General features: G+C 36.4%; 2 gene segments (V, D, J or C); both read left to right on the top strand.

Annotated features, from left to right (window-relative positions):
• Nucleotides 1-11,428: 11,428 nt before the first annotated feature.
• On the top strand, nucleotides 11,429-11,992 carry LOC124106605 (T cell receptor alpha variable 14/delta variable 4-like). The segment is given in 2 exon segments: nucleotides 11,429-11,477; nucleotides 11,640-11,992. Coding segments are annotated over 2 exon segments (402 nt in total).
• Nucleotides 11,993-22,047: 10,055 nt separating this feature from the next.
• Nucleotides 22,048-23,731, top strand: LOC124106617 (T cell receptor alpha variable 9-2-like). The segment is given in 2 exon segments: nucleotides 22,048-22,175; nucleotides 22,298-23,731. Coding segments are annotated over 2 exon segments (381 nt in total).
• The last annotated feature ends 3,466 nt before the right edge of the window (nucleotides 23,732-27,197 follow it).

Raw genomic sequence — 27,197 nt, forward strand, 5'->3', positions numbered from 1 at the left:
GGCAGAAGACTCCTGAATGCAAAGATGACTATGGATAGAGTTCTATAATGTGTTCTCATACAACAGTGATGAAAATATCCATTTAATCATTTCTATATAGCACCGTTTAAAGAAATGCTCATTAGTGTTTAATTTTGTTATATGGAAATCCAGTGCACTTCCTTGCAGTTTGAATGAATCTATTACTCATGATTTTCTAACATTATTTAGGGTCTGGGAAAGGGAGTACAAATCTTTCCAGCATTACCCCCAAAGAAATCTTTGTTTTCTGTAGCCACCTACCCAACATTCTCACAAACAAACCCAAAGTTTAACCCTGCATGTGGATTAATTGAAATGTAAATAGATTTTCAGCATTGCAAGCTCCTCATGTAAATGTAAGGGATTGCCTAGGAAGGAATGAGTCCTGACCTGAGATTCAAGGTCACAGTGGGCAGCCTAAGAGCTGAGCAGTTGGTATAGCCCATTCCAAGATCAGGTGCACACAGGGATTTCCTGATGTCTGTGGGTGGCAATCAATGTTGCTGCTAAATTTTTACAAAATAAACACATATGTGTGAACATTGCAATAAAACATTTTGGAGTGATTAGAATCCTTTGAAAAGTTTATAAAGTCAGGTTTTGAAAATTGATGCCATATAGCAGAGTGATTATGCACAGATGTGGAATCAGGAATGCCTGTTATTATTATTATTACTTCATAGAATATTAACATATATTAACATAACAAATTTTAAATCTGCATAACAGCAAGGACAATAACTAAGTGTTGTCTTAAAGCTGAAAACATTAGATTAAAGCATATCAAGTGGTCACTGTTATAGAAAAATTGTCATATAATGAAAATTTCATATGTTTAATCACATAACTCTGTCAAGGATACATTAGGTAAAACTGCGTTCTTTAGTGGAAAGGTCTGTGAAGAAACAAAGATAAAAGCAATTGATGGAGTGGTAGCATTGAGAAATAACTTTTCAGTCTTCATTCCTATTCATAATGTCGTAATATTATTTATATTGTGCAATTTATTTTTCTTGTGGTATCTCTTTTTAAAATTCTTTCCATTTTTCATTAGTGCACTGTAATTATATATTAATGGTGGATTTATTGCTACATATGTACTCATACACACAATATAACAATATAATTTGGCCATTATCATTCCATGATATTTTCCCTTTCCCTCTCTTCCTCCCTCACTCTGGTCCCTTTCTTCTACTGATGTCCCTTTGATTTTCATGAGATGTCCACCCCAAAATTTATTTTACTTTTTGTCTATAGCTTCCACATATGAGAGAAAACATATGACCCTTCACTTTCTGAATTTGGCTTATTTCACCTAACCTAATATTCTCAACTTCCATCAATTTTCCTGTAAATGACATAATTTCAGTCTCCTTTATGACTTTATAAGTCTTTAGTGTGTATATATATATCATGCTTTCTTTATCTAATCGTCCAGTGGTAAACACCTAGATGGCTCCATAGTTTGGCTATTGTGAATTGTGCTGCTATAAATATGGGTATGCATGTATTGCTATAGGGGGATGTCTTTAATTCTTTAGAATAAATGCCCAGGTGTGGTATAGCTGGGTCATATGTTGGTTTCATCCTTGGTCTTTTGGGAGACCTCCATATTGGTTTCTAAGTTGGTTGGTTATACTAATTTGTATTCCCACCAACAGTGTCAAAGTCTTCCTTTTTCTCTACATGCTCTCCAACATATATTATTGTTTATATTCTTGATAGTAGCCACTCTAACTGGGGTGAGATAATTCTCAGTGTAGTTTTGATTTGAATTTTTCTGATAGCTAGAGATGTTGCAGATTTTTTTGTGTTTATTGGCCATTTGCATTTCTTCTTTAGAGAAGTGCCTGTTTATTCATTTGTTCATTTATTAAATGGGTTATTACTTCATTTTTGTTGTTAATTTTTTTGAGTTCTTCATATGTTTTGGATATTAGTCCTTTGTCAGAAGAGTAGCTAGCAAAAATTTTCTCTCATTCTATAGGTTCTCTCTTTCTTTCTTAATTGATTCCTTTTAGATTGTTGTAAGTGTTTTTTTTTTTTTTTTAATTGGTGTCATCCCATTTATTTCAATTTGGTATTATTTCCTGAGTCTTAGGAATCCTTTGTGAATATCATTGCCTGCTCTTATATGTTGGAGTGTTGACCCTATGTTTTCTTCTAGCAGTTGCATATTTTCTGGTTTAATTCTTTGCTTGACACATTTTTGAGGATTTTTTTGTGTGTGGGGTGAGAGACAGGTATCTAACCTCATTCTTCTACACATGGATATCCAGTTTTCCATCACCATTTGTTAAAAAGGCTACGTTTTCTGCAACAAATCTTTTTAGTGTATTTGTCAAAGATCAGATGATTGTGTCTGTACGGCCTTTTCTCTGTCTCCAGTATTTCCCATTGGTCTATGTATTTCATTTTATGCCAGTACCATGCTGTTTTTGTTACTGTAGCTCTTTAGTATAATTTGAGGTCAGGTATTGTGATGCCCCCAGCATAGCTATTTTTCCTTTTTCCCACTTGGATACTGTAGATCTCTTACTCTTACATATGAATTTTAGGACATTTTTTTCTAAATTCTGGGACGAATGCCCTTGGTATTTAATGGGGAGTGCATTGCATCTCTATATTGTATTTGGTAGCACCATCATTCTGACAGTATTATTTTGGGAGTTCTTTCCGTCTTCTAGTGTCAATTTCTTTCTTTAGATTTCTATAGTTTTCATTGTAGAGTTCTCTCACCTCTTTGTGTAGGTTTATCCCAGGCATTTTATTTTTGTTGAGGCTATTGTGGATGGGATTCTTTTTCTGATCAGATATAGGAATTATATGTAAAGATAGTGGCCTGATGAAGTAGAATGCCATTTATGTGTAAAGTTTTGAATGAACTAAGTTTTTCTAAGAAAGATAATTTTAAAATCAATATTTCTTATAGTTAAAAATACGGCATCAGGATGCATTAATAAGCATTCTGAATTATATACACATTATGGAGTCTCCATCAAGTTATCAGATATCCACCAGTTATAGAAAATATCTGTGCAAATATTAAAATTTTGATGTATTAATTTACATTTAAAATTAAAGTCAGACTCACAGGAAATTGATTTGTACATGTTACAAAAATAGATTCCCTAGAAACATAAACCCTAGATTTAATAAAAGTTATATTTCCAACTAAGCTATGAAATAATATTGTTCTAGCATATTTTAAGAACTTCTGTATCTGTTGCATCATTCATCTCAAACAGAAATTATCAAAAATTCAGTTCATAGTCTTACATTGAGTAAAAGTTCTTGACATAACTTTTAATTATAGTGCTTAAAAGTGAAATTGCTAAGAGAAGGAATTTTGAAAATCTTATACAATAAATTGCATAAGCTCAATTCAGAAAGTTTTATTTTCAATTTTGTTGGTTTGGGTCTTCTCCCTCTTTCTTTCAGCTGGTTTGGCTAAGGGCTAATCAATCTTGTTTACTTTTTCAAAGAAACAACTCATTCTTGCATTGATCCCTTATATTGTTTTTTATTCTTATTTTCTTATTATTATGCTAACAAACCAGTCCACCACCAATCACAGGCTGCTGTTGGAGTGAGATATAATTTACAGGCCATCCTCAACACCCAGATCATCTCTATGGCCTTCCCTACAATTAGCAATGTATATTCATTAGCTCAGGAAGCCATCCCTGAAGGAAGGATACCAACATCGTCAGCATCACTTGTACATTGGCAGTCAGGATGATTATTGAAATTGAGACACTAAGTACAACATTGTCCTCCTGCAGCTGACAGTCCCTGAAACTGGCAGAAAATATTTTTTCTGAATGCCACAACTAAAAAGGCAAACATTGACCCAAAGTATCTGTATTCAAGAATAGGGAATTTTGTCCAAGAAATTGCAAATTCTATTATATGAAGAATAGGCAAGTAACAGAAAACCTTAGAATGGATGAATGTCATATATATGGAAATATTTTATACACACACACACACACTTATTTATTGAGTCAAACATTGTCATCACACATATCCTTAAATCTATAATGGCTTGAAATATGTTAGATTTACTCTCTGTGATTCCAGGGGAGTCATGAGGACAAATTGGTGGAAAGGGGCCTTGACTCTGGAAGTGAGGTCATCTTGGTTTGCCTGAAGCCATTACTGATGGTTAGTTTTTGGGGTTCTGCTTCCTCTCTTTGTATTATCTTATCTTATACAGGCAATTGGAAGCATTCCTAGATTTTTTCTTATAGATATTTCAAGTAACATCAAGGAATTAAAGTAGATGAAAGCAGGCTTTTTGGCAAATGGAAATAATCCTGGAAATATGCATAGCTGAAATACTTTATCAAAGTTTTGTAGAAAGAACTTTGTAGTGTAAATCTGTGAAAAATCATTAATCAAGGCAGCAGAAGGTCATCCTAGGAGGATTGGCTCATAGGTTAAGAGGAAATTCCAGGGAAGATATAAGACAGTCATTGCATTTATGGATAATAATCCATTTGATAGCAGAATATAAAGTCACATCAAGAATAAACTTATGTGTGGTTACATATTTTGAATCTGTAGTTTGATGTTTTGAGCATCTCTTCTCTTTCTCTCAGTACTTTGCAGAAAAGGAGCCATCAGAAATAGGAAAATTTTTCCTAAACACTCAAATTTCTCATTGCAATTCAATCCAAACTGTCCACCTGTTACTGAAGTTGGAGTATTAATGACTCAAGAATGTATCCCTGTACTCCTTTACCATTAAGATTTGATCTTTTATCCCAGGCACCTTTACTGATGGAAGATGCCACAGTTTGACTTTTGTACTGCCTCTTCTCTGGGAATGGTAAATTATGGTCAGGACCAGGCTTGGATCAGCAGACTCTGATATAATGTGCACTTCCAGTATTCAGTGGTCTTCTGTCTTTCTGTTCTTTGGCTTACAAGTTCCTTTGATGAAAAATTTTTCTTTGTCATAGACATATCTTGGAGGAAGATTTGCTGAAAGGGAAAGTATTAAGTGTTCCTTCATTTATAAGAGAGCTTCCTTGATTTCAAACTTATCAAGTCAGCCCATGGCTGTATCAACACCAGCAGCACCTATCATTTTCCAATTTATTAACAATGGCTTAGTAGTGTGCATGAACATCAACCTTGATCTCTACATACTAACTGTGCATTTAATTTCTGATCTGATACCTATTTAATAGTCCTATTGCCACTTTTATGTGTCTGAGTTCCTCTTGGGGGAAGGAAAGACCATTTTACCAGGGATTTCAGTAGTTAAGGATGTGACCACAAGGGAGCAGTCTACCCCAGCTGGTGCAGAATAGATGACATGTTCTTTGTGGTAGTTTCTGAATGCATAGGCTGAAGTCAGAAGCCTTTTTCTTATTGGCTGGGTAGGTAATAAGAGAAGCCACTATAATTGTTAGAGGAAAAGAAGTGACAACCTGATAACAGAAGGAGCTCTCCTGGCTAGAGATATCTGTGGTCTAAAGGAAGAATAATGAAGACAGTGATTTATTCTTTATTCTTGTTCTTGTGGCTACAGCTGAGATGTGAGTTGAGGATTGGGGGATAATAGAGTATACTACTGAATGTTCTCTTAATGTTCAGGCAGATTATTAGGTTTATTTAGGTCTCCTGAATGTCCTGCATGAAAATAAAATTCTGGAGAGTAATGACCCAACTTCTTGTTTTTCTTTTTCTTTCCAAGGTGTGAGCCAAGGAGAGACAGTGGAGCAGTGTCCTTCTACCCTGAGTGTCCAGGAGGGAGACAGCGCTGTTATCAACTGTACTTATTCAGATAGTGGTTCAGAGTACTTCCCTTGGTATAAGCAAGAAGCTGGAAAAGGTCCCCAGCATATTATAGACATTCATTCAAATAAGGAGATAAATCAAATCCAGAGATTCATTGTTGTGTTGGATAAGAAAGCCAAACACTTCTCCCTGAACATCACAGCCACCCAACCTGGAGACTCAGCTGTCTACTTCTGTGCAGCTAGTGCAGGATGCTTCCCAGAGACCTGCAGCCTGTACTCAAACCTGCCACTGAGCCAAGCCCCACCTGTTTCCCTTACCACAGACTTTCCTGAATAGCATTTGCCATATTGTTCAAAGTGGCAAATAGCATATTAGTATATAGTAAGAAATTTAGGTACATTATTACCCTGGTGCTTAATATTTTTTCTATATATTACTTAAAATTTTTCCTAACATTTTTGTTAGGAAAGGCACACAGCACAAACTTTTGCTATACATATACATAGTGAAAATTGTACAGATGGATGAGGAGATACATAGGGAAGGCATGGGAGGAGGAATCCCCAACTCCTGGTATGTTCACATGATCAGCAATTCTGAAGCTGTACTTAACATATTCTTAAGGGGGAATTAGAACTATTTTGCCTTGAAATCTAGACATTGAATATGAGTTTACATCTACTGTTCAGACTCTTTTCATAGAAATAATCCCTTGTGATCAACATTGTAATCCCTATGATTGCTGGCCTTTGACTCTTTAGATATTGCATTAGTTATTTTTTCTGACTAGAAAACATTATGCACCAAACACAGAAAATATGTATGATACAAAAAATGGGAAATTGATAATTTTGTACCCAGACAATCTGTTTCTAATATTTGCTCAAAGAATACAGAGAAGTACATATATAGGATGAACTAGTCTAGATATATAATATACAGTATAAGGCATATAGTTAATGATACTGTGTTAGGGATTTCTGTCAAATAAGTAGATTTTAGCTTGTCAACACAAAAACTTATTATGGAAAAGAACAGATATGTAATTTGCTTCACTATATAACCATTATACTATATATTTTCATCCTAAAACATCCTATTGTAAAAACCCCAATTATAGGAACAAAATTTATTTTGAAGAAATTTATTTCCAGTTATCATGCTTCTCTTTCTTGATAAAACTCCATTTTATTAAGACAGTTAAATTTATTACTCAATAGTTAATTTTATTTCTCCTTTAGTTTTTTGTGTATATGAAAAAATTATATATTTATATATGTACAATCCTAGATACATAAATATTAATCCCCACTTAACTCTTACTAGTGGATTACAGAAGGAATTTGGTTAATAATTAACTCACAGAAGTCTTGCAAAAATGCTATCTTTATGTCTAGACTGAATTAAACTTTATGATATATAGAAAATAAATTCCTGAAGTCTTTGACTTCTTGAGAAAGGAAGATGAATTTGAAGAGCTCCCATATTAAGGATAGACACAGCTGGCTGTTGGTGTGGTGAGGAGGATCCTTCTTGGCTAAGTTACAGATGTTAGTTATCAGCTAATTGGCTTGTTCTTGTAGTCTTTAAAATAAATTTGATTTAAAACATCTGAATGGGAGTGGCTAATGTTGTCACCCCTTCTTAACTGGCTGTCCTTCTTTCCCTCAATATTATCACTAGCTCCTGTCCTGGACAAGGAAGTGGACTCCTTATTAGTCCACTTCTCCCAAGACTGGTCATGGAGTGAGAGGGAAGCATGGCTTACATATTATCACTAAGTTTCATGGTTATAAGAGAGAGGGTATGTTATTATTCACCAAAAAGATCTATCTTACTAAGGTGACAATTTATCCAAAAGAATGAAACAAAGCCCACACATTATTAAAAGAAACCCAGCCACAGTGTATAGGTTCACTTATCTCAGATCCAAGCTGTTCAAGCTTTGGACCTTCAACATGGTTCATGTACATTTCCCTTTTGCTTCTGTAACAAATTTGGTGGCTTACAGCAATGGAAATGTTTTTTCTTGGTCATAGTTCTAGAGGCCTGAAGTTAAAATCAGTTTCTCTGGGCTGCACCCAACCAGAGGCTGTAGGGAGAATCTGCTCCTGGCCCCTCCCAGTACTGATGGCCACCAGGATTTTTGGGCTTGGGGCTGCCCCCTCCAGTCTCTGCCTCCACAGTCACCTGGCATCTGTCTCCCATTTCCAAGTGTCCCTCTCCCAAACACACACAAGATTGCTTTCAAATTTCATATATTCCCATATACTCTCTAGTTAAAGATCTCAACTTAAACCTATCTGCATATAAATTAACTGGCATTACAGGGGTCAGGAACTGAGTTGTTTTGGTGGTGTGATTTTGCCTTCCACAGTGGGTATGGCTGGGGCATTTTGTTTTCCACATTGAGGAAATAGCGTTACATATTAGACTGAGTCCAGTCACAAAAATAGAAAGTGTAATCACTTTATTTTCCTGGCGTTTTAAATATCATTTCTTAAATTATTATATAGAAGAATTAACTCTTTGGTGTACAGTTCTGTCTGTGAACACTGAATTCCAGTGCATCATATGGATCTGTGTAACCATTGCACAATCATGATGTGGAACAATGTTGTCTCCTCAGAGCCTCTGTGTTCTCCATTTATAACCACACCCTCTCATCCCTAAGTCCAGGCAAACTTCGTGTGTTCTTTTCTTCTTGTCAATTTGCAGAATATCCTGTGAATTGAATCATATAATTTAAACCTCTGAAGAAACCTGAGTCTTGGATAGAGGAAGCTAATGCCATAGGGTACATATGAAATCTCCATCTCTGCACCAATCTCAGTTGCTCCTACTCCTCAATGTTTAAAACTTTTATGTCATTTCATTTAAGACAATCATCATTTCAAGTGTTTTTATTTCCTTGAAGATCTGATTTTTATTTTTACCAAAAAAGAAAAAACTATATATCCCACCATAATGACAATTGATAAAGGAGAGTTTCAGGTGAGTTTTATGTCAGTGTATACAATTAGGGTGAGTCCTTCTCTTTGTATAAGTTTAACTGCACCAATTCTACCTTGATTATTTATCAGTAGGTACATTTCTAACATTTTAAGTCTAATTTTATTAATCAAAAGTCACTTAATCTATGCTTCTTGAGGCTGAGATATGAGTTGGATTATTCAAGAAGTGGCATTGAATGACATATTCAGCAAGTCTTTAGATATGATTTACACTAATGGCTTTGTAGAGCTGAAATAAAACACTATTGTGGCCATTGCCTCAATAAAACCTGTACCAAACCACATTATTTTGCTAGTAGAAGAACAAAACAGAATAAATTAGAAATATGTTCATTCTACCATTGAGGTGAGAAAATACTACTTAAAGTATAAAAAATTAAGGATTGGACAGGAGATATCACTCTGAGTGTTTCTAATAATTCGGAGAATTCTGTTCTGACAGTCTCAGAGACACTGTATAGGTTGTATCAGCTTTTGTGTGTTTCAAGAATCCTGGAACTGTCTGCTGATGGGCATTCTCTACAGAATCTTACTTAAGATCTTTAATGTGAGTTACTTTTTAATTTTTGTCACTTTAGGATGAGTGATGTCATATTAGTTGTTAAATGCACTTAGGATCAGTTCCCTGTACTTTATTTGTTCTCCTGGTAGTAACAGCACTTAGGTCATTTCTATAAGGTTCATAGGCATCATTCTCTGGGTTGTTTTATCAGGTCATCTAGGTTTAGGCCATGTAAGGGCTGATGAAATGAGAGGCCAGGAAAGGCAACCAGTTGGCATGCTGATGAGGATACTGGTTCATGAGTTTACTTATCTAGTTAAGTTTGTGAAAGATGGAATCTGTATAATTTGGGATTTACCTGTACCTACTGGTGACTAGTGCATAGCAAGACAACATATGACTTCCTGTGAGGGGGAAAAGCAGGGCCTCGAGGGCTTAGGTTAACAATGCATTACATAGGACATGGGGGCTCAAGCATGTCAGATACAGTAATTAATTTCACCTGATTTTTGTTTGTTCTTTGTGGCACTGGGGGTGGAACTCAGGGCTTCACATATGCTAGGCACATGCTCTACTACTAAGCTGTATTGCAGCATGATTCAGTACTTAATTTGATTTTGGACATTTCATTTGGTTCCAAATTTTCAGAGGATAGAGAAGAGATGAAAAAAGGGAAATTTCTGAGTGAGGACAGTCTCACCTAACTGTCCCACAAACGTGCTTCACATGAATTGAATGAACTCAGGCAGGGAACATAAAATCAAGCTGAGTTTTGTCCATCGCAGGTGCTGTGGCTTTCTGATAGGAGGCTGCTTCAACTCATGCAGGTGTTGTACCTTTGTGAAATTGTTTTGGAGATGATCAAATGGTTCTACAGGATTGTATTCCTGTTAATGTCCCATCTTTACTATATTTATGGAACTTTTTGGTCCCAGGAAAGGCATGAACTGGCCACATTCTCTGCTATGCTAGGAAAGTTTTCCTCCAAGTAGGTGTTCATTTAACATCGCAGCCCATATGTTCCAACTGTGATGTGTTGTCTCTGAGGACTTAAGCCAGCATTCACTGGAGACCAGTTGGCTCTTCTTGGGGGGCGTCTTTCTGGCTTTGGTAATATCTTGTCTTCATTGATCAAAGAAATCTGTCTTTTGTAGTGTTTCTATGCAAACTTTGGAACCAAATTTTCTGGGTCTGAGATGAAATTACGGAGCTTTTCCATGAATTTTTCTCTGTGTTGTATAAGAGATCCTTACTAAGGACTGCAGTCAGAAAGGCATGTTCAATTCAGCATGATCATCTGCTCAAGCATCACCCTCTCCCCAGCTTCTGTGGTGACTCCTATAGTGTGGAACTTTGTCTTCATGACAAAATTTCTATGAAGACATCATATATATTTAAGTATTTAGCTATTTTCAATCAAACTGTCAGATTAAGAAGAGGCTAATAGGAGTAAGAAACATCATGGTCTCTGGAGTCCTGGAGGTTTTTTAACTACATTGAAAAATGCTGACATCACTGTATATATATTTTGTTTTCGCCTTCTTCAGAATGATCCACAAATTCAGCAACCTGAGTTAATTTTCCTTCTACTTGAAGACTACATATATATTGGAATCTGGTATTATCCTTGTTCATGTTTTTATGATAAGATATTGAAATCAAAATTTAGTTCAAAATTTGTCATGAGAGTGTCAAAATATCTTTTCTGGACATGGACACTTTTTGAATAACAAAAGTACAATCATGGGATTTCTGTAAATGAGCAGTATAATGGATTTAAATAGTATGAGAAGAATTTCATTGTACCTCTTTAATTAATTAGTCATCCTCCTGGTAGAAAAATGTTCCATTTAGTAGAGAGCAGAACAGTTGTCCTGCTTGTGGCATAATCAGATTTAGTGTGACTCCAGTGCCAGATCTGAAGTCTGTGTTGGTGAGACCATCAGCCAGCCACAGAGAAGTTTATGATGACACATGACACCTCCTGCTCCAGGAAGCCTCTGTTTCTTGCTCTGGTGCAGCACCAGCTCATAGCCCAGTAGTTCCTCCCTCACCCTGTCAGGCTCCCCTCCCAGTGCAGAGCCTGAAATCCAAGAAGAAAAAGATCCTTTTCATCTAGAGGAAGAACACCAAAATGGTGCTGCCCAGGCTGCTAAAGCTGATCATGGTGTCCATGTGGCTGAGTAGGGATGGTCCCTGTGTGAAGGGGCCTCCTCTGTGACCAAGGGACTGGGACAGATTAGCTTTAAAGGGATTTAGAAGGGAGGGTTAGCAGGGAGCAAAAATATCCTTTCTTGTTCCCACCACTTGTCCAGAACTTTCTGATTCTGTCCTTTTCCCTTCAGGATACCGTTTTGCCCAGAAGGTGACTCAGGCCCAGCCAGCCATGTGGGTGCAGGAAAAGGAGGCTGTGACCCTGCTCTGCTCCTATGACACCAGTGATGCACGTTATGGTCTCCTCTGGTACAAGCAGCCCAGCAGTGGGGAGACAGTCTTCCTCATCCTTCAGAACTCTTACAGCCAGCAAAATGCCACTGAAGGTCGCTACTCAGTGAATTTGCAGAAGGCCAGCAAATCCATCCAGCTTGTCATCTCAGCCTCACAGCTGGGGGACTCAGGGGTGTATTTCTGTGCACTGAGAGAGGGCACAGTAGGAGGACTGTTGGAGGGAGGTGCACAAAATCCAGGGTCTGCCTGAGACAGCCACCTGCTGTAGGGACCAAGGTAGACAATTACCACCCCAGACAGGAAGTGGCAGGGCTGTGTCAGCTCATTTCTGGGGTTGGAGGGAAAACACTCACTCTGAGGAACCCCTCTCTAGGTTCATAGACCACATCAGAGTTCTCACTAATCAAATCAGCCATAGTCCTGAATCTCTGGATTGAACGTGGATACAGATTTTTTTTTTCTTTTTGGTACTCAGGGGCACTTGAACACTGAACCTCATCTCCAGCCCTATTTTGTATTTCTTTTATTTAGAGACAGGGTCTCACTGAGTTGCTTAGTGCTGTTCCTGAATCTGGCTTTGAACTCACTATCCTCCTGTACTAGGCTCCCGAGTTGCTAGGATTACAGATGTTCACCACCACACCCAGCTCAGAATTTTTGACAGAAGATAAAAAGGGAAGAAAAAGCACAATAAAGAATTTGTCATTTGAATATAAAGTTTAGCTTATAGAAATGACTAGAGTAGTTCAGAAACCTATGACTGAAATGTAGTAAAAATCTGAATGAACTCTTGGATTTTCAGAACAAATTTTCCATTAAGAATTTATTGAATAAAGATTATATTTCTAGTGTATCTTAAAATAAGGAAGACCTTGAAATCAGTGTGTGCGTGTGTGTGTGTTTAAGAAAAGTCATGCTGTTTCATACAATTTAATGAATTTGACTTATGTTTGCTTTCCTTGAGTAAAAGATACACACATTTACTTTCTAAAAGTGTCTATTATGCTATAATATTTGTTCTAAGTGTTCCTTACATCTTCTCAACAACTCTACCATGGAAGAGCCCCATTCCCATACTGAAAGCTTCCTCTCACCCTTCACATCTATAGAAAGCTCAGTAACTAGTGACTCTTGGGAATGTGGAGGATCCACCCTACAGAGACCTCTTTACAGGTAGATAATGGATCATTTTCTCCTAAAACAGTTACCATACTTTAAAAAATATTAAATTCCCACTTTTAGTATAATATTTTCCTGCTTGATTTTTTTTAGTTTTATTATTCTGTTTCATTCTATGCCAGTCACAGAAAGAAGTAAATTTTACTACCTGTTAGGACAAATCACTTCTAAGCAGTAAAGTTTACCGTGAAGTTTTTACTAATTTATTGCAGAATTATTTTTCAACATAAATGTTCCAATCTTTCCTAATTTTTCCATATTCAATAACCTTCCACTAAACTAAATAAAAAAATATAAACCCAAAGAATGCTTTAACAGAAAGTTGGAATTATATCTATTGAACATATTTACACATGAAATATCCACTTATTTATTAAATTTTAATTCAGGTAAATGCTAATTTTCTCAACTTTTAAAAAATTACAGTATTATAATTATACATAGTAGTTGGGTTTAACCTGAAACAATCATATATGCATGGAATTTGATTTTGGTTCATGTTCCCCCCCCCCGCTTTTTCTTCCTCTCCTCCCTCTCTCCCCCGAATTCTTTACTGTACTGGTCTTCCATTCCCTCATCTATTTATTTTTGCTTGTGTATTTCTACTTACACATAAAGTTGAAAAATCATATGGTGTATTTATATATACATATAGCACGTATTTAAAGTTAATTTTTTTCCAGTTTACCATACCTTCCTCTCTCCTTCTGGGCCTCCTTCTACTCTATTGATCTTAACTACATCTTTATGATATCCAATCCTCCCCTCCTTCTTTTCTTTATTTTACTCTAGCTTCCATAAAAGAGAGAAAACATTTGACCCTTGATTTTCTGAGTCTGGCTTATTTTACTTAGTATGATATTCTTCATTTCCTTCCATTTATCAGCAAATGCAATAATTTCAATCTTTCTCTTTAAGTAAAATTCCATTATGTATATATAGGATAATTTCTTAATCTGTGCATCTATTATGGTCATCTGTGTTGTCTCCATAGTTTAGTTATTGTGATTTGTACTCCTATAAATTTAGAGGTAGCTGAATCATTATAGTATACTGATTTTGGTTCTTTTGGATAAATATTAAAGAGTAGGATAGTCACATGATGGTTAAATTCCTAGTTTTTTGAGGACTCTCCCTATTGCTTTGCAGAGTGGTTGTACTAGTGTCAAGTCCTACCAACAATGTACAAGTGTGCCTTTCCCCAGTGTCCTCACCAGCATTTATTGTTGTTTGTGTTCTTGGTCATTGCCACTCTGACTGGAGTGAGACGAAATCTTAGTGTAGTTTTGATTTGCATTTCTATAATTGCTAGAGATGTTGAACATATATTTATTTATTTATTTGGCCACTTGTGTTTCTTCTTTTTGAGAAAAATCTGTTTAGTTCTGTTGCCCATTTGTTAAATGGGTTATTTGGTTTTTTTGGTGTTAAGTTTTTTGAGTTCTTTATAGATTCTGGATATTAATTGCCTGTTCTAGTAGCAATTGGCAAGATTTTTTTCCCATTCTGTACAGTCTCTCTTCACATTTTTAATCATTTCCTTTGCTGTGCAGAAGCTTTTTAATTTGATGGCATTCCACTTTTTCATTTCCTTTTTGGTACCAGGGATTGAACTCATGAGTGCTTAACCACTGAGCCAAAATCCTTAGCACTTTTAAATATTTTGTTTAGAGACATGGTCTCTCTAAGTTGCTTTAGGGCCTTGCTAAGTGGCTGAGGCTGACTTTGAACTTGTGATCCTCTTACTTTAGTCTCCTGAGCTGGTAGGATTACAGGTATGCACCACCACACCTGGCTGGTATCCCATTTATTGATTCTTGGTTTTATTTCTTGAGTTTTAGATGTCTTGTTAAAAACACTAGTGCCATCATCAATATGATGGAGTATTCCTAAAGATAATTTCTTCCAACCCTAGTTTCTTCAGAATTATTGACATGAGTATGATTTTATCAGTTCTTTTCTGCATGTATTGTGATGATCATGTGATTCTTGTTTCTATTTAATTCTTAATTTCCATTTAATTCTAGTTTCTATTTGATTCTTAATTCTATTTAAGTGCTGAATTACATTTGTTGATTTGTGTATGTTTAACTAATCTTGCATTTCTGGGATGAAATCCACTTAATCATGGTGTATTATAATCTTGATGTATTTTTATACACAGTTTGCTAATATTCTACTAAGGATTTTTACAGCTGTGTTCATTGGGGTTTTTGGTTTGTACTTTTCTTTCTTTGATGTGCCTCTGGTTTTGGTATCAGAGTTATATTGGCTTCATAGAATGTATTTGGGAGTCTTTCCTCCCTTTCAATCTTATGGAATAATTTGAGAAATACTAGTATTAATACTTTAAAGATCTGGTAGAACTCAGCTGAAAATCCATCTGGTCCAGAGCTTATATTCCTTGGAAGGATTTTAATTGCTTTTTAAATTTCATTCTTTGATATTTGTCAGTTTAGGTTTTCTATATTTTTTGTTTTACTTTAAACAGGTCATATATGTGTAGAAATTTGTCAATGTCTTCTATATTTTCCAGTTTATTGAAGTATACGTTTTCAAATAGTTTCTAATGATTCTCTAGATTTAAGAAGTTTCTGTGGTGATATCTCCTTTTTCATTTCTAATTTTGTTGATTTGGGTCTTTTCTCTTTCTTTTCATTAGTTTGGCTTAAGGTTATTTATGTTTTTGAAGAACCCCCTCCTTTTTGCATTAATATTGTGTAATGTTTTTTATTCTCCATTTCATTATTTTTGGCTCCAAATCTTAATTATTTCCTATCTTTTCTGAGTCTGGAATTAGTTCACTCTCCCTTTTCTAAGACCTTGAGGTGAGATATAAATTTATTTATTTGAGATCTATTTTTAATAGGCACTCAATATTATAAATTTTCTTATTAGAACTGCTTTCTTATTATACCTCTTTTATCATTTGTTTCAAAGAATTTCTTGATTTCTTCTTTTATTTCTACTTTAATAATTTTTCATTTAAAAAAAGTATTGTTCAATATCCATGTGCTTATGTAGTTTCTATTGTTTCTTGCGGTGGATTTCTAGTTTCATGTCGTTACACTCTGATGGGAGGCACAGGTTTATGCCGCAGTCTGGCTGGGCACAAATCACCAGCCACTGAAGCAGGAACAAACTTTATTTTTGAACTGAAGGCAAACACTTCACACAGCTCCTGGGGAATCCTCCCGAATGCCATGGCTGCTTGTCCAGGAACCCCCAGCCGGAAATATCTCTCCCGGAAATCCCTCCTCCTGCACTTCCCCAACCAATGGGAACTCTCGGGGAATCCTGGAAATTCTCAAGAGAACTCCAAAATAGTGCGAGAACTCTAAAGTTGCGGCAGAAGCGGATAGTAATGCCTTGCCTGTCAATCAATACTGTTGGCAAAATGCCAGGGGCCATACAGACTCAGCCTTGGCTCTCAGCAGGTTTATATCAACTTTATTTTTATTTGCTAAGACTTACATTGTGACCTAGAATATGGTCCATTTTGTAAAATGTTTAATGAGCTGCTGAGAAGAAGGTGTTGGGGCAAAGGTGTAGGGCCAAAATATTCAGCTCTTTGGGGGTGTAAAAGTCTGTAAATATATATTAGACAGATTTAATTCATATTATTTAGGTTTGAAATAGTTTTATTGATTTTGTGTTTTGATGACCTGTCTATTGGTGATAAGGGTATGTTGACATTACCCAGAATTATTGTAGTGGGGGTCTATCTGAGATATAATGTCCAGGAGAATTTTTTTAAATGCAATTATGTGCACTGATATTTTGGGCATATATTCTTATTATAGCTATCTGTTCTAGTTGGATTGTTCCCCTTACCAGGATAAAGCAATCTTCTTTGTATCTTCTGATTAATTTGTGCTTGAAATCTCCTTCTCAGGTTTGGTCTCTTGATGTTGTCTCAGAGTTCATGTATATTCTTATAATGTTCTATGATTTCTTTTCCCTTTATTGTAGTTCATGTACTCAAGCTCATGTGCCCCATTTTCAAGTGCTGAAGTTCTATTCTCTATGCAAGTTAATCTGTAGGTGATGCTTTCAAGTAAATCTTTAACTTGATTTGTCTTTCAATTCGAGGAGTTCTGATTGGTTTCTTTTCAATGTTTCTACTTCTTTATTGAAGTGTTGTTTCATTTCCTATATTTTCTCTCGTAATTCATTCCTTAGATTTTCTTTAGTTAATTGAACATTTTACTAATCAGTTTTTTTTTACAATCGTTCTCTGGAATTTTGTCCACTTCCGTATCTGCAGGACCCTTTGTTGGGGGATGTGATTTTTGGGGGTAGTTTTGTTTGCCTGTTTCCTCAGGTTTTCAGAGGTCTTGGACTTGCACATCAATTGAAGTAGATTCTCTTTTCTATTTATATACCTGTCCTTTTGTGTGTAGCTATTTGGGAGGGGGTCAATTCTTTGTGTTTTTATATATGAGTAGATTTCAAGGGATGGAACCTGAGGTCCCCCACTGGTTGTTCCTCCTTGATCCTGGTCGTTCCTCCTTGATCCTGGTCGTTGGTTTCAGATTTTTGTCTCCTTAATTGTGATTTAAAATAATATTAAGGTTCAGGTGGGGTTAGGTCATGTGTGAGGTGGGGGCCATTGTTGCTTGACTGAGATGTGAGATTTCTCTGTATCTCTATTCTGTGATTTTTAAGTGTACAATATTTAAAAAGTGATCAGAGGAGAGGCAGGAGATAGGTAGCAGATTTGGGTGGTAAAGAAGAAGAAATGAAAAATTAACAGAAAATATTTAAAAAGAGAGGAAGAGGGAACAGGAATATTCAGTGCACATGGGCGTAAGAGTGGTGAAGGGGAAATAGTAGGGAAAATAATCAAGATATGAACAAACCAGCAAATGTGAGATCAAAAAAACTCAAACCCTTGTGTAATTGTACTGCACTTAAGTCAAATCAAGGTTAAATAATAAACGTGTGCAGAAGAAACTTGTTAATGTGAAAGTAAATATATAAATATTCATGCAGTAAGAACACATAACCATACATACTCTCTCTCTCTCTCTCTCTCTCTCTCTCTCTCTCTCTCTCTCTCTCACACACACACACACACACAAATATGCATAATGGAAAAAAGTTTAAAAAATACAATATTCTAAAATGATGTTTAAAAATTTTTCAAGAGTTAAATTTAAAAAAAAGTAATAAGTGGACATATAGAGAAAAAAGAGATGAGGAAAAAGAAAAAAAAAGAGAAATAGAAGGCTTGTTTCCACTATGGTGGTCAAACCTGCTTTGCAGGAATGGGTTTTCATTCTTTATATTTATTTAAGCTCTATAGCCCTTGAATCAAGGGCTGGGGTTATTAAGTTCAGTATAAGTTGGGAGAGACTGGGGAGTGCTGGTGAATTGTGTAATGCTGTAGTGGGGGTGATGCATATTTCTACATTGGAATTCCAGAAGTTGGGGTTTAGTCTTGGGTGAATTTTGGAACTCTGGTGGTGGGTATTTGAGATTTAATCCACACTTCATATTGTTAGGGAGCTGCCAGTCTGTGCTGGACATCTGGATGTCTGGGGCCTCCAGTAAAAGCCATTTTTAGGTCATAAAGTCTAACCCTCTACATTTTTCACCTTCAATGCTATGAATGTGAATTACCAGGTGGCCACTCTGGAGTGTAGACACTCCTGTGTAGGCACTATAGGTGTCTTCCTAATAACTCTTCTGGGATGCCAACAACAAAGGTTTTCTTTGTGCCTGTTTTATTCACTCTGGTTCAGGCATATAATGAAGGTCAGAATATGCAGCTGCTGTCTACTTCCTTGATGTGTCCCTGCTTTGTCTCTGCTCACTACTGGGCAGTATTAATTAGTAGTTCCCTACTGGGCCTGTAGTCATCTCTGGGCCAACAATCTCAGATCCTGCTGAGCTATCTGTTCAGGGGTCCTGGCAATTATTGACTTGTTGCAATGAACCACTTTCCCCACTGACTCTGTGTTCATTAAATTTAGCATTCTGCTCTAATATAAAGGTTCCCCCAAGCCAAACAATTTTTTTAAACATTAACTTTTTTAACAATTAATTAATTTATTTTTGTTATTATTTGCCATGCCATCTTCTCAATGCCACTTGTGGGGAGCCACCCCTGAGCTATCTGAGAGGTTTTCACTAGGCCTTGAGCCAAGGAGATTTTGGTTTGGTATTGCAAGCTATTTTGTGTCTCCTCCCACTCAATGGATTGCACAATGCATGTGACCTCTGTCTTCCCTGGGCTAAGAAGACTGATCTCATAGCTCTAGAATTGGGCATGACCCATAAACTGGACAGCCCACCTCCTATCTTATTTGGTGAAGAACATTCTGTAGAAAGCCTTTGAAGTTTCCTTATATAAATAAAACAAATGAGGGTTCTCTTACTCTTTCCAGTGTGGAAATCGACCCATAAGGTGAAAGAGCCCTCCTGCCCTCCCTTTCTAAAATTCCTTTCTGTGTCCTGTGTTGTTGTTTTTTTTTTCTACCTTCTTTTCTTAGCTTTATTTTACAGCCAGCCTGCTTCACAGAGAGGAACCCCAAATTCTATTGCCTGTGCAGGGACGTGGGCAAGAGCCACTGCTTCCCCCTCCTTTCTTTGGCCACCCTCAGAAAAGCTGGTGCATTTCTAATGCATTATTTTTTACATTCTATTCAAAGTTTCTGACATTCTGAGTCTCCACAATATCATTTACAGTCTAATACTGAATTTGGGTGAGTTCCCTTTGTACCCACCTCACTGGGGAGCATTTTTCCAAAATTGTTAATCTGGTGCTGAGGAATTATGGGAGATGCACCCTTCCTCTAATCTGCCATCTTCTTTCCTAATTTTCTCAACTTATTAAAGGACTTTTATGTTCTTCAATTATATTTTGAAGTTTCTTATATTTATCTTCAATTGAATTTCTCTTTTGTTACATGTTTAATTTCTTTTGTGTTCATTTTTATGAGAATTCTGAATACAAAGAAATCATTGATTAATAGCTAAGATGTTCTTCCTCTCAAGGTGTGGTTAATTTTCAGTGTATATACATTGTTTAAACAATGAGAATTTATTTTATGAAGCTAGCCAAACCTTGATCCAACACCAAATATTATAGCATAATAAAAAAGTACTAATTCTTGAACAGAGATGCAAATATATAAATTAAGAACTTAAAAAACAAGACAGTTTATTAACAGAATAATGAATTTTGATTTCTAGAACTCTATTCACTTAAATAACATATTTATTCAAAATGGTCAACGATTATCTTCTATGTGACAAACTTTGACCTGAGAACTTCTTCCATTTAACAGCCATTTAACAGCCTTTAGTATGAAGGAGCTCAGTTTCCATATGTTATCTCTACACACCAGGTCCAATTTTATCCAAAAATTGATCAATAATTACTGGATCTTAGAGGGGCATTGTCAAGGGACAGTGTGTGTAACCTCTCTTTGCTCTTGTCTTTCTCTTTACCTCTCCTCCAAAAGCGTTTGATGCCATCATGAGGCTCATTTTGCACACCCCAGGCCTTCTGTGCTTCATCAATGTCCCACAATACCAAATCTTCCTTATCTCTGATTTACTCCTTGCATGTCTAACCCCACTTTCTCATGCCCTAAGATTGAATTGGTGGTGGTTGAGTGGTTGGTTAATGAGCAATCCTGTATTGTAACTTTCTTATATTTTCATTTGGAAAGCAGGGATGTGTGTAGAAATCTTTAGGGAAGAATCTTTTCAATTAAAAAATATACTTTAAATTGTAGTAAAATATGTATAACATGAAGTTTTTTACTCCACCTTTGCATGCGCACAGTCCAGTGGTATTGAGTACAGTCACACTGTTGTACAACCACAAATCTGTGCAAAGCTTTTTACTTTGATAAACTGAAACTCTATGCTATACTGTTCTGTTCCAACACAGTATGATCCCAACCTATTTTCATTCTTGTCATCTATCAGAATAGAATTTTTGATTTTGTGTGTGTGTGTATGTGGTGCTGGGGATTGAACCCAGGGCCTTGTGCATGCAAAGGAAGACTCTACCAACTGAGCTATAGCCCCAGCCCCAGAATAGAATTTGTAACTAATTTTCCAGAATTTCTAGACTAGCTCTGTGTCAGTTTCTGTCAATGTGACTGTGAAGGCTTATGTAAGGTGGTGGAGAGGAAGGGGTATGTGAACTCAATAATATTTGGGCCTGGGTATCATTTTTTTTCTTTTAAAAAGTATGATTATTAATATATATTAATTGTATAAATTTTAATGAATTTCACTGTGACATTTCCATACATGAATATAATGTGCTTTGATCCTGAACAGTTCTCCATTGTTTAACTCTCCATTACACTGTACCGTGACCCCTCCCACCAGGCCCCTTCATCTTCTGATTGTCACTTTTCTACTTTTAGATATTTTTTTTTAACTTTTTAAAGTTTCTTCATATGAGAGAAACCATGTGATGCTTGTATTTCTGCATATGGCTTCCAAATGATATCTGGGCCTCAAATTTTTACTTGCGTCTGTATCTCAGAAACTATTAACAGGTTGACTCTGGTCTTAGGAGCTCCTTTATCTGAATCTGTGGAGAGAGAGCTCCAAGAATCATGATCTTTCCCCTAACAGTGATTTCTCAACCAAGGCCACCTAGTCATGTTTTTGGCTTCATTTAACAAATTTGAATTGTGCACCTAGTAAATGTCAATTAGTGCTCTATATGTGGGGCACAGTGATAAAAAAATACACAGTCACTCTATAACAACTTGACTTCTTATTACTTTCTATAATGCTCTCATGACTTTCATGGATTATAGGTTGGCCCACAATTGATACCTGTGCTTATAACAGCCTGTATTAAAATGCCTGTATTGGTAACTTCTGGGCTACAGAGACACCCTGGGATGGTCTACTAAAGCATTTACATATCAGGTAGAATCCCCAAAATAAAGAAGACCTTAGTGGTTATTATACCTGTGCATTACATTTACAAGGGCTACCTGAAGACAGATGTGTGCTTATGAATAATGTCAGGGATTGGAACACAGCTGAATTCTAGAAGGAGTCCAGGAAATCGTTTCCCCCAGGTTAGTCCCTGCCCACTAGGGGGTGCAGCTCCCTAACACTAGCTCACTTCCTGTGTGAATTGCAGGTTTAGGTTCATCATTTCACTATGACTTCAACATTCTTCAGGTTAAGAATCAAGAACATTATTTAACTGACTCTAAAGATGAATGCCTCTCCAGCCTTAGTGACTGTGATGCTCTTGATACTTGGTAAGTGAAATGACTTTTAAAATTTGGACTCTTTCTTCTATTGTTTCAGAATACTCTTTAACCATGATTTTTTTTCTGAGAGTTTTATCACCAAAGTGACACAGTTCTCTTTTCCCCTCAAGGAAAAACTCATGCAGACTCAGTGACCCAGATGGAAAGCCATGTGACCATGTCAGAAGGGGCTTTGTTGACTATAAACTGCACTTACTCATCCACAAGGTACCCTGCTCTTTTCTGGTACGTTCAATACCCTGGAGAAGGTCTACAGCTCCTCCTGAAAGCTGTGAAGACCAATGATAAGGTCAGCAATAAAGGTTTTGAAGCCACATACAATAAAGAAGCCACTTCTTTCAACTTGGAGAAAGCCTCCATCCAAGAGTCAGACTCGGCTGTGTACTACTGTGCTCTGGGTGACACAGTGGCAGAAACTGCAGGGGGAGCTGAGCACAAACTCTGAGCAGCCACCAGGGGCCTGGCTGCTGAGCGTCTGCCTCTGGTATCCATCCTGGTTTCAGCACAGTTTATGGTGTCTGCAACAATGTTTCTCTGGTTGAGGTAAAATCAAACAAATATCCAGAGGAGAAGAACAAAGAGTGGATGTCTTTTAACTAGGATCTTCATTAGTCAAAGGGAAGACAGAGGCCGACACCATTAGTTCCTCATGCCCGGCCAAAGTAATTTCAAGGTAAAATCACTCGAACAATGAAGTGGTCTCTTTGATCATCCTTGGCAACAAAACCCAGACCCCATGTGTTGTTCCAGGTCACCCTGGTAGACATTTCTGTGGCTTGTTATATTTTTAGAGAGATATAACAGAGAAGATGGCATGTGCACAAGGTCTCCCTAACACAGAGTGGAAGGAGAGGTGGTAAGAGAACCAGAGGCCCCACCTCTGAAATCCACAAGTGGTAATAGAGTAAGAGGGAAAAGAAGAAAGGAGGAGGAACAGACCTCACATGCAGCAACAGTGCAATAAGGGGAAAGGGACTTTCCTCATGCAGAGGATGGGCATCTGTTTTGGTTAATCAGATGGTAGCCATAGGCTAGTGTTAAAAAGAAAGGGAGGGAGGAAATGCACAATTAAAATATGACCCATGGTTAAATGATGAGCAGCCCTGGACACTTACATAGTTCAGTTTCTTTCCAAAAAGGCCAACATGAGTCAGTTTGCAGTGCCCGTGGAATGTTAAGTATGTGTGTGTGTGTGTGTGTGTGTGTGTGTGTGTAGATATTTGTAACTTCATGAAACCCCATTAGAAGGCAGTGAAGAAACTCCAAAGAGCATAGACACTCAGAATGTAGGAAAGAAGATAATGGAAGTGGTGTCAACTGAGTCTTAGAGAGTGAGAAATTCATTGAGAAACTTGCATCACAGGCCAAGTAAAGATGGAAGCTGTGCCTAATGAGAGAGGCCACCAAGGAGCATCGCTTGGGTTCTGTGCCTTTATGGAAGGGTTAGGAGTCAGAGCACCAGTTACCCTTAGACCACTGGAGAAAGTGGTGCTATGTGTGTGTGCGTGCATGTGTGTGTGTATATGTGTGTGTGTGTGTGTGTGTGTTTTAGAGATACTTGAAAAGGAGAGGTTGGAAAAAGAGAACCTTGTAAGAAAGTGATCTAGTGACAGTTACATATGGTGTTCACCACAGTTTGCAGAGAAAGGAATGCTTACTTCCCCAAACCCAACAGAAAATTAGACATGTCTTTTATGAATTGAGGAACATAAAAGTAAGAAATTCAAAAAAATATTAAAAAGAAGAACATGGTAGTCAATTCTCAATGTAGGGAAACAACACAGTGTTTAAGAAGAAGGACATACTCAGATTAGTATTAGTTGTTCACAAAATTGCTGCTGTATCCCTCAAAACTGTAAATTCCCAAACCTTTTGGCCTTGGCTTATAAGAAAATATATATACACACACACACTATGTATACATATATATATACATATATATGTATATATATATGTATATATATATACACACATATATATGTTATTTAATTATAAATCAGATGGAGTTTTATTTAGCATATTAAATTATTTACAGTTCTTCATAATGTCCATTTAGATAGCTGCCCATAGTTTAATGTTATTGTCTCTGATCTTCACATCCACATTTGTTCTACCAATCATATATTTACAAACCCTCACTCTTTTTTTAAAAACCTTACTTTTTTTGAGTAGTTTTAGGTCACAACCAAATTGAAAAGAGGTTACAGAGATTTCTTACATACCTGAACCCAGCCCTCCCTGGCCACCCCCAGCCATGTCCATGATCAACACCCTCCTACAGAGCAGTTCACAGCAATGAACTCCGCTCCCACATCATTGTTACCCAAAGTCCGTGGTTTTCATTAAAGGTCACCTTTGTGTTCCTGTATCATCTGGGTTTGGACAAATGCATAACGACATATATCTACCATTACAGAGTAAAGTAGAATACTCTCATTCATGAAGACTTCCTCTGTGCAGTTAGAACAGTTAGAACTGTTCATTTAATTCCAAGCACGAACCTTTGGGAATTTTTGATTGTCACTGTTGTTTGCGTTTTCCCAATTGTCATTTAATTGAAGTCACAAAATATGTTGATTTTTCAATTGTTTTAATTCAGAAATATACATTTAAGTTTTCTCCATGTCTTTTATGACTTGATATCTCATTTCTGTTTAGTGCTGAATAATATTCAATTTTCTAGATATATGTTAGTTTATGCATGCATTCATCTCCAGAGAGGTATATTGGTAGCTCCCACTCTGGGCCATTAAGAATAAAGATGCAATACACATCCAGTGCAGGTTTTGGTTTACACATATGTTTTCAAGCACTCTGGGTAAACATCAAGAAGGGAAATTGCTGGATCACATGGAAAGAGCATGTAAGAAGCTGCCAAACAGTCTTGCAAATACAGATACTTTTGTATTTTCATCAGCACGAATTAATTACTATTCTTTAATTTATCCACACATGCTAGCAAGTGCTCTACCACTCAGCTACAATTTCAGCCCCATATACTTATTTTCTATTTCTATGTATTCTTTAATGGGTTGTTTTTTATGGTTGAATCTAGAAGATTGTTTGCATATTTTGGATAACAGACCTTTATCAGATGTGTGTTTTGCAATGTTTCCCCAAACTATGACTTGTCCTCTTATTTTTTTGGCACTGCTTTTCACAGAACAAACAATTTTAATAAGATCCAGCTTATCCATGATTTCTTTCATGGATCTTGCATTTATTTTTGTATATAGTAGAGCAATACCACATGCAAAATGACCTGTGTTATCTTCTTGAAGGTTTATAGTTTTCATTTTATTGATAAGTCATTCATGTTCTAATGACCTACTGCTGTCTTATGAGAAGTGGCCCCAACTCCTACCATGGCTGCATTGAAGATTAAGTTTCTAACACCTGGGCTTTGGGAACACATTCAAAGAATGGCCAGATCACTGAGAAATCAACCATTTTCTTTGGACTACAACATCATAACCCATCAATAATTTATAATTATATTATTGTGAAATGTAACATGCTTAACAAAGTATATAAAAGTTATACATTGCTGGTGGGAATGCAAATTGGTGCAGTCAATATGGAAAGCAGTATGCAAATTTCTTGGAAAACTTGGAGTTCAACCAACATTTGATTCAACTATCCCACTCCTTGGTTTATAACTAAAGGACTTAAAAATAGCATACTATAGTGATACAGTCACATCAATGTTTAAAGCAGCACAATTCACAATAACTAAATTGTGGAACCAACTTGGATACCCTTCAGTAAATGGATGGATAAGGAAAATATGATATATATTCACAGTGAAATATTACTCAACATTAAAAGACAATAAAATAATGGTACTTTCAGGTGAATGAATGGAGTTGGAGAATATAGTGCTAAGTGAAGTTAGCCAATACTAAAACACCAAATGCTGAATGTTTTCTCTGATATAAGGATGATAATTGTGGCAGTGTGGGAGGAATAGATAAATTTTAGACAGGACAAAGGGGAGGGAAGGGAAGAGGGGATGGGTGTAGGAAAGATGGTGGAATGAGATGGACATCATTACCTTAAGTACATGTATGAAAACATGAATGGTGTGACTCTACTTTGTGTACAACCAGAGACATGAAAAATTGTGCTCAATTTGTATAATATGAAATGAATTGCATTCTGCCATCATACATAACAAATTACAATTAAAAAACTTAGAAGTGTAAATAAAAGTATATAAAAGTTATAAACAATTCATACATATTATTTTGTTTATAGATTTAAGACTATCATGTATATGTCAGTATGTATTTATATAGACATGTATACTCCTATCTATGTATAGATTCTTTTTGGGAAATTTGTTAACAAAATTGTGGGGACTGCCAATTCCAGTTTCTGTAAGCAGGTCATTGGGCAGGAGACCCTGTGAAGAATTGATTCTTCAGTCTCAAATCTGAAGACTGGAGATACAATTTCTTCTTTCTTGGAAGAACTCAGTATTTTTCTCTTAAAATCTTCAACTGACAGATGAGGTCCACTCACAGATGGAGAGTAATTTGCTTTTCTCAAAGTAAATGTTGATCATATCTAAAAATAGACTAGTGTCACAAAATATATCTGGGCACTGTGATCTAGCCAAGTAGACCTATAAAATTTACCTTCGTATCCTCTTTGCCTCCAATAAGTCCCTTCTAATTACGTGCCTTGCCTTATATGAGGATAATATAGCAGCTTTCTTTTTATTTTGTATGATTTTTTTTCACTATTTTGCTTTTAAGCTGTCTGTGAATTAAATCTCAAATGTACAATAAACATTTCTTCTTTAGACTTCCATGTGTTCATTGGCTTCCTGTTCATTGAAGAAATAGAAGCAGGAGTTTTCAAAGCTTCAACACTTACCACTTACCAGCAGATGTGCTCACATACTCCACCTTTCCTCTCATCACAATGGCATCTCATGAGAGCAGGGCTTTGCTGACCCTTAGCACATATCCCCATACCCGAAAACAGTATGCCCTTGAAAATAGT

This window comes from Marmota monax, unplaced genomic scaffold (genome assembly GCF_021218885.2).
Source record: "Marmota monax isolate L192 unplaced genomic scaffold, Marmota_monax_Labrador192_F-V1.1 WCK01_AAM20220418_F8-fsc00482, whole genome shotgun sequence".
Lineage (NCBI taxonomy): Eukaryota > Metazoa > Chordata > Mammalia > Rodentia > Sciuridae > Marmota > Marmota monax.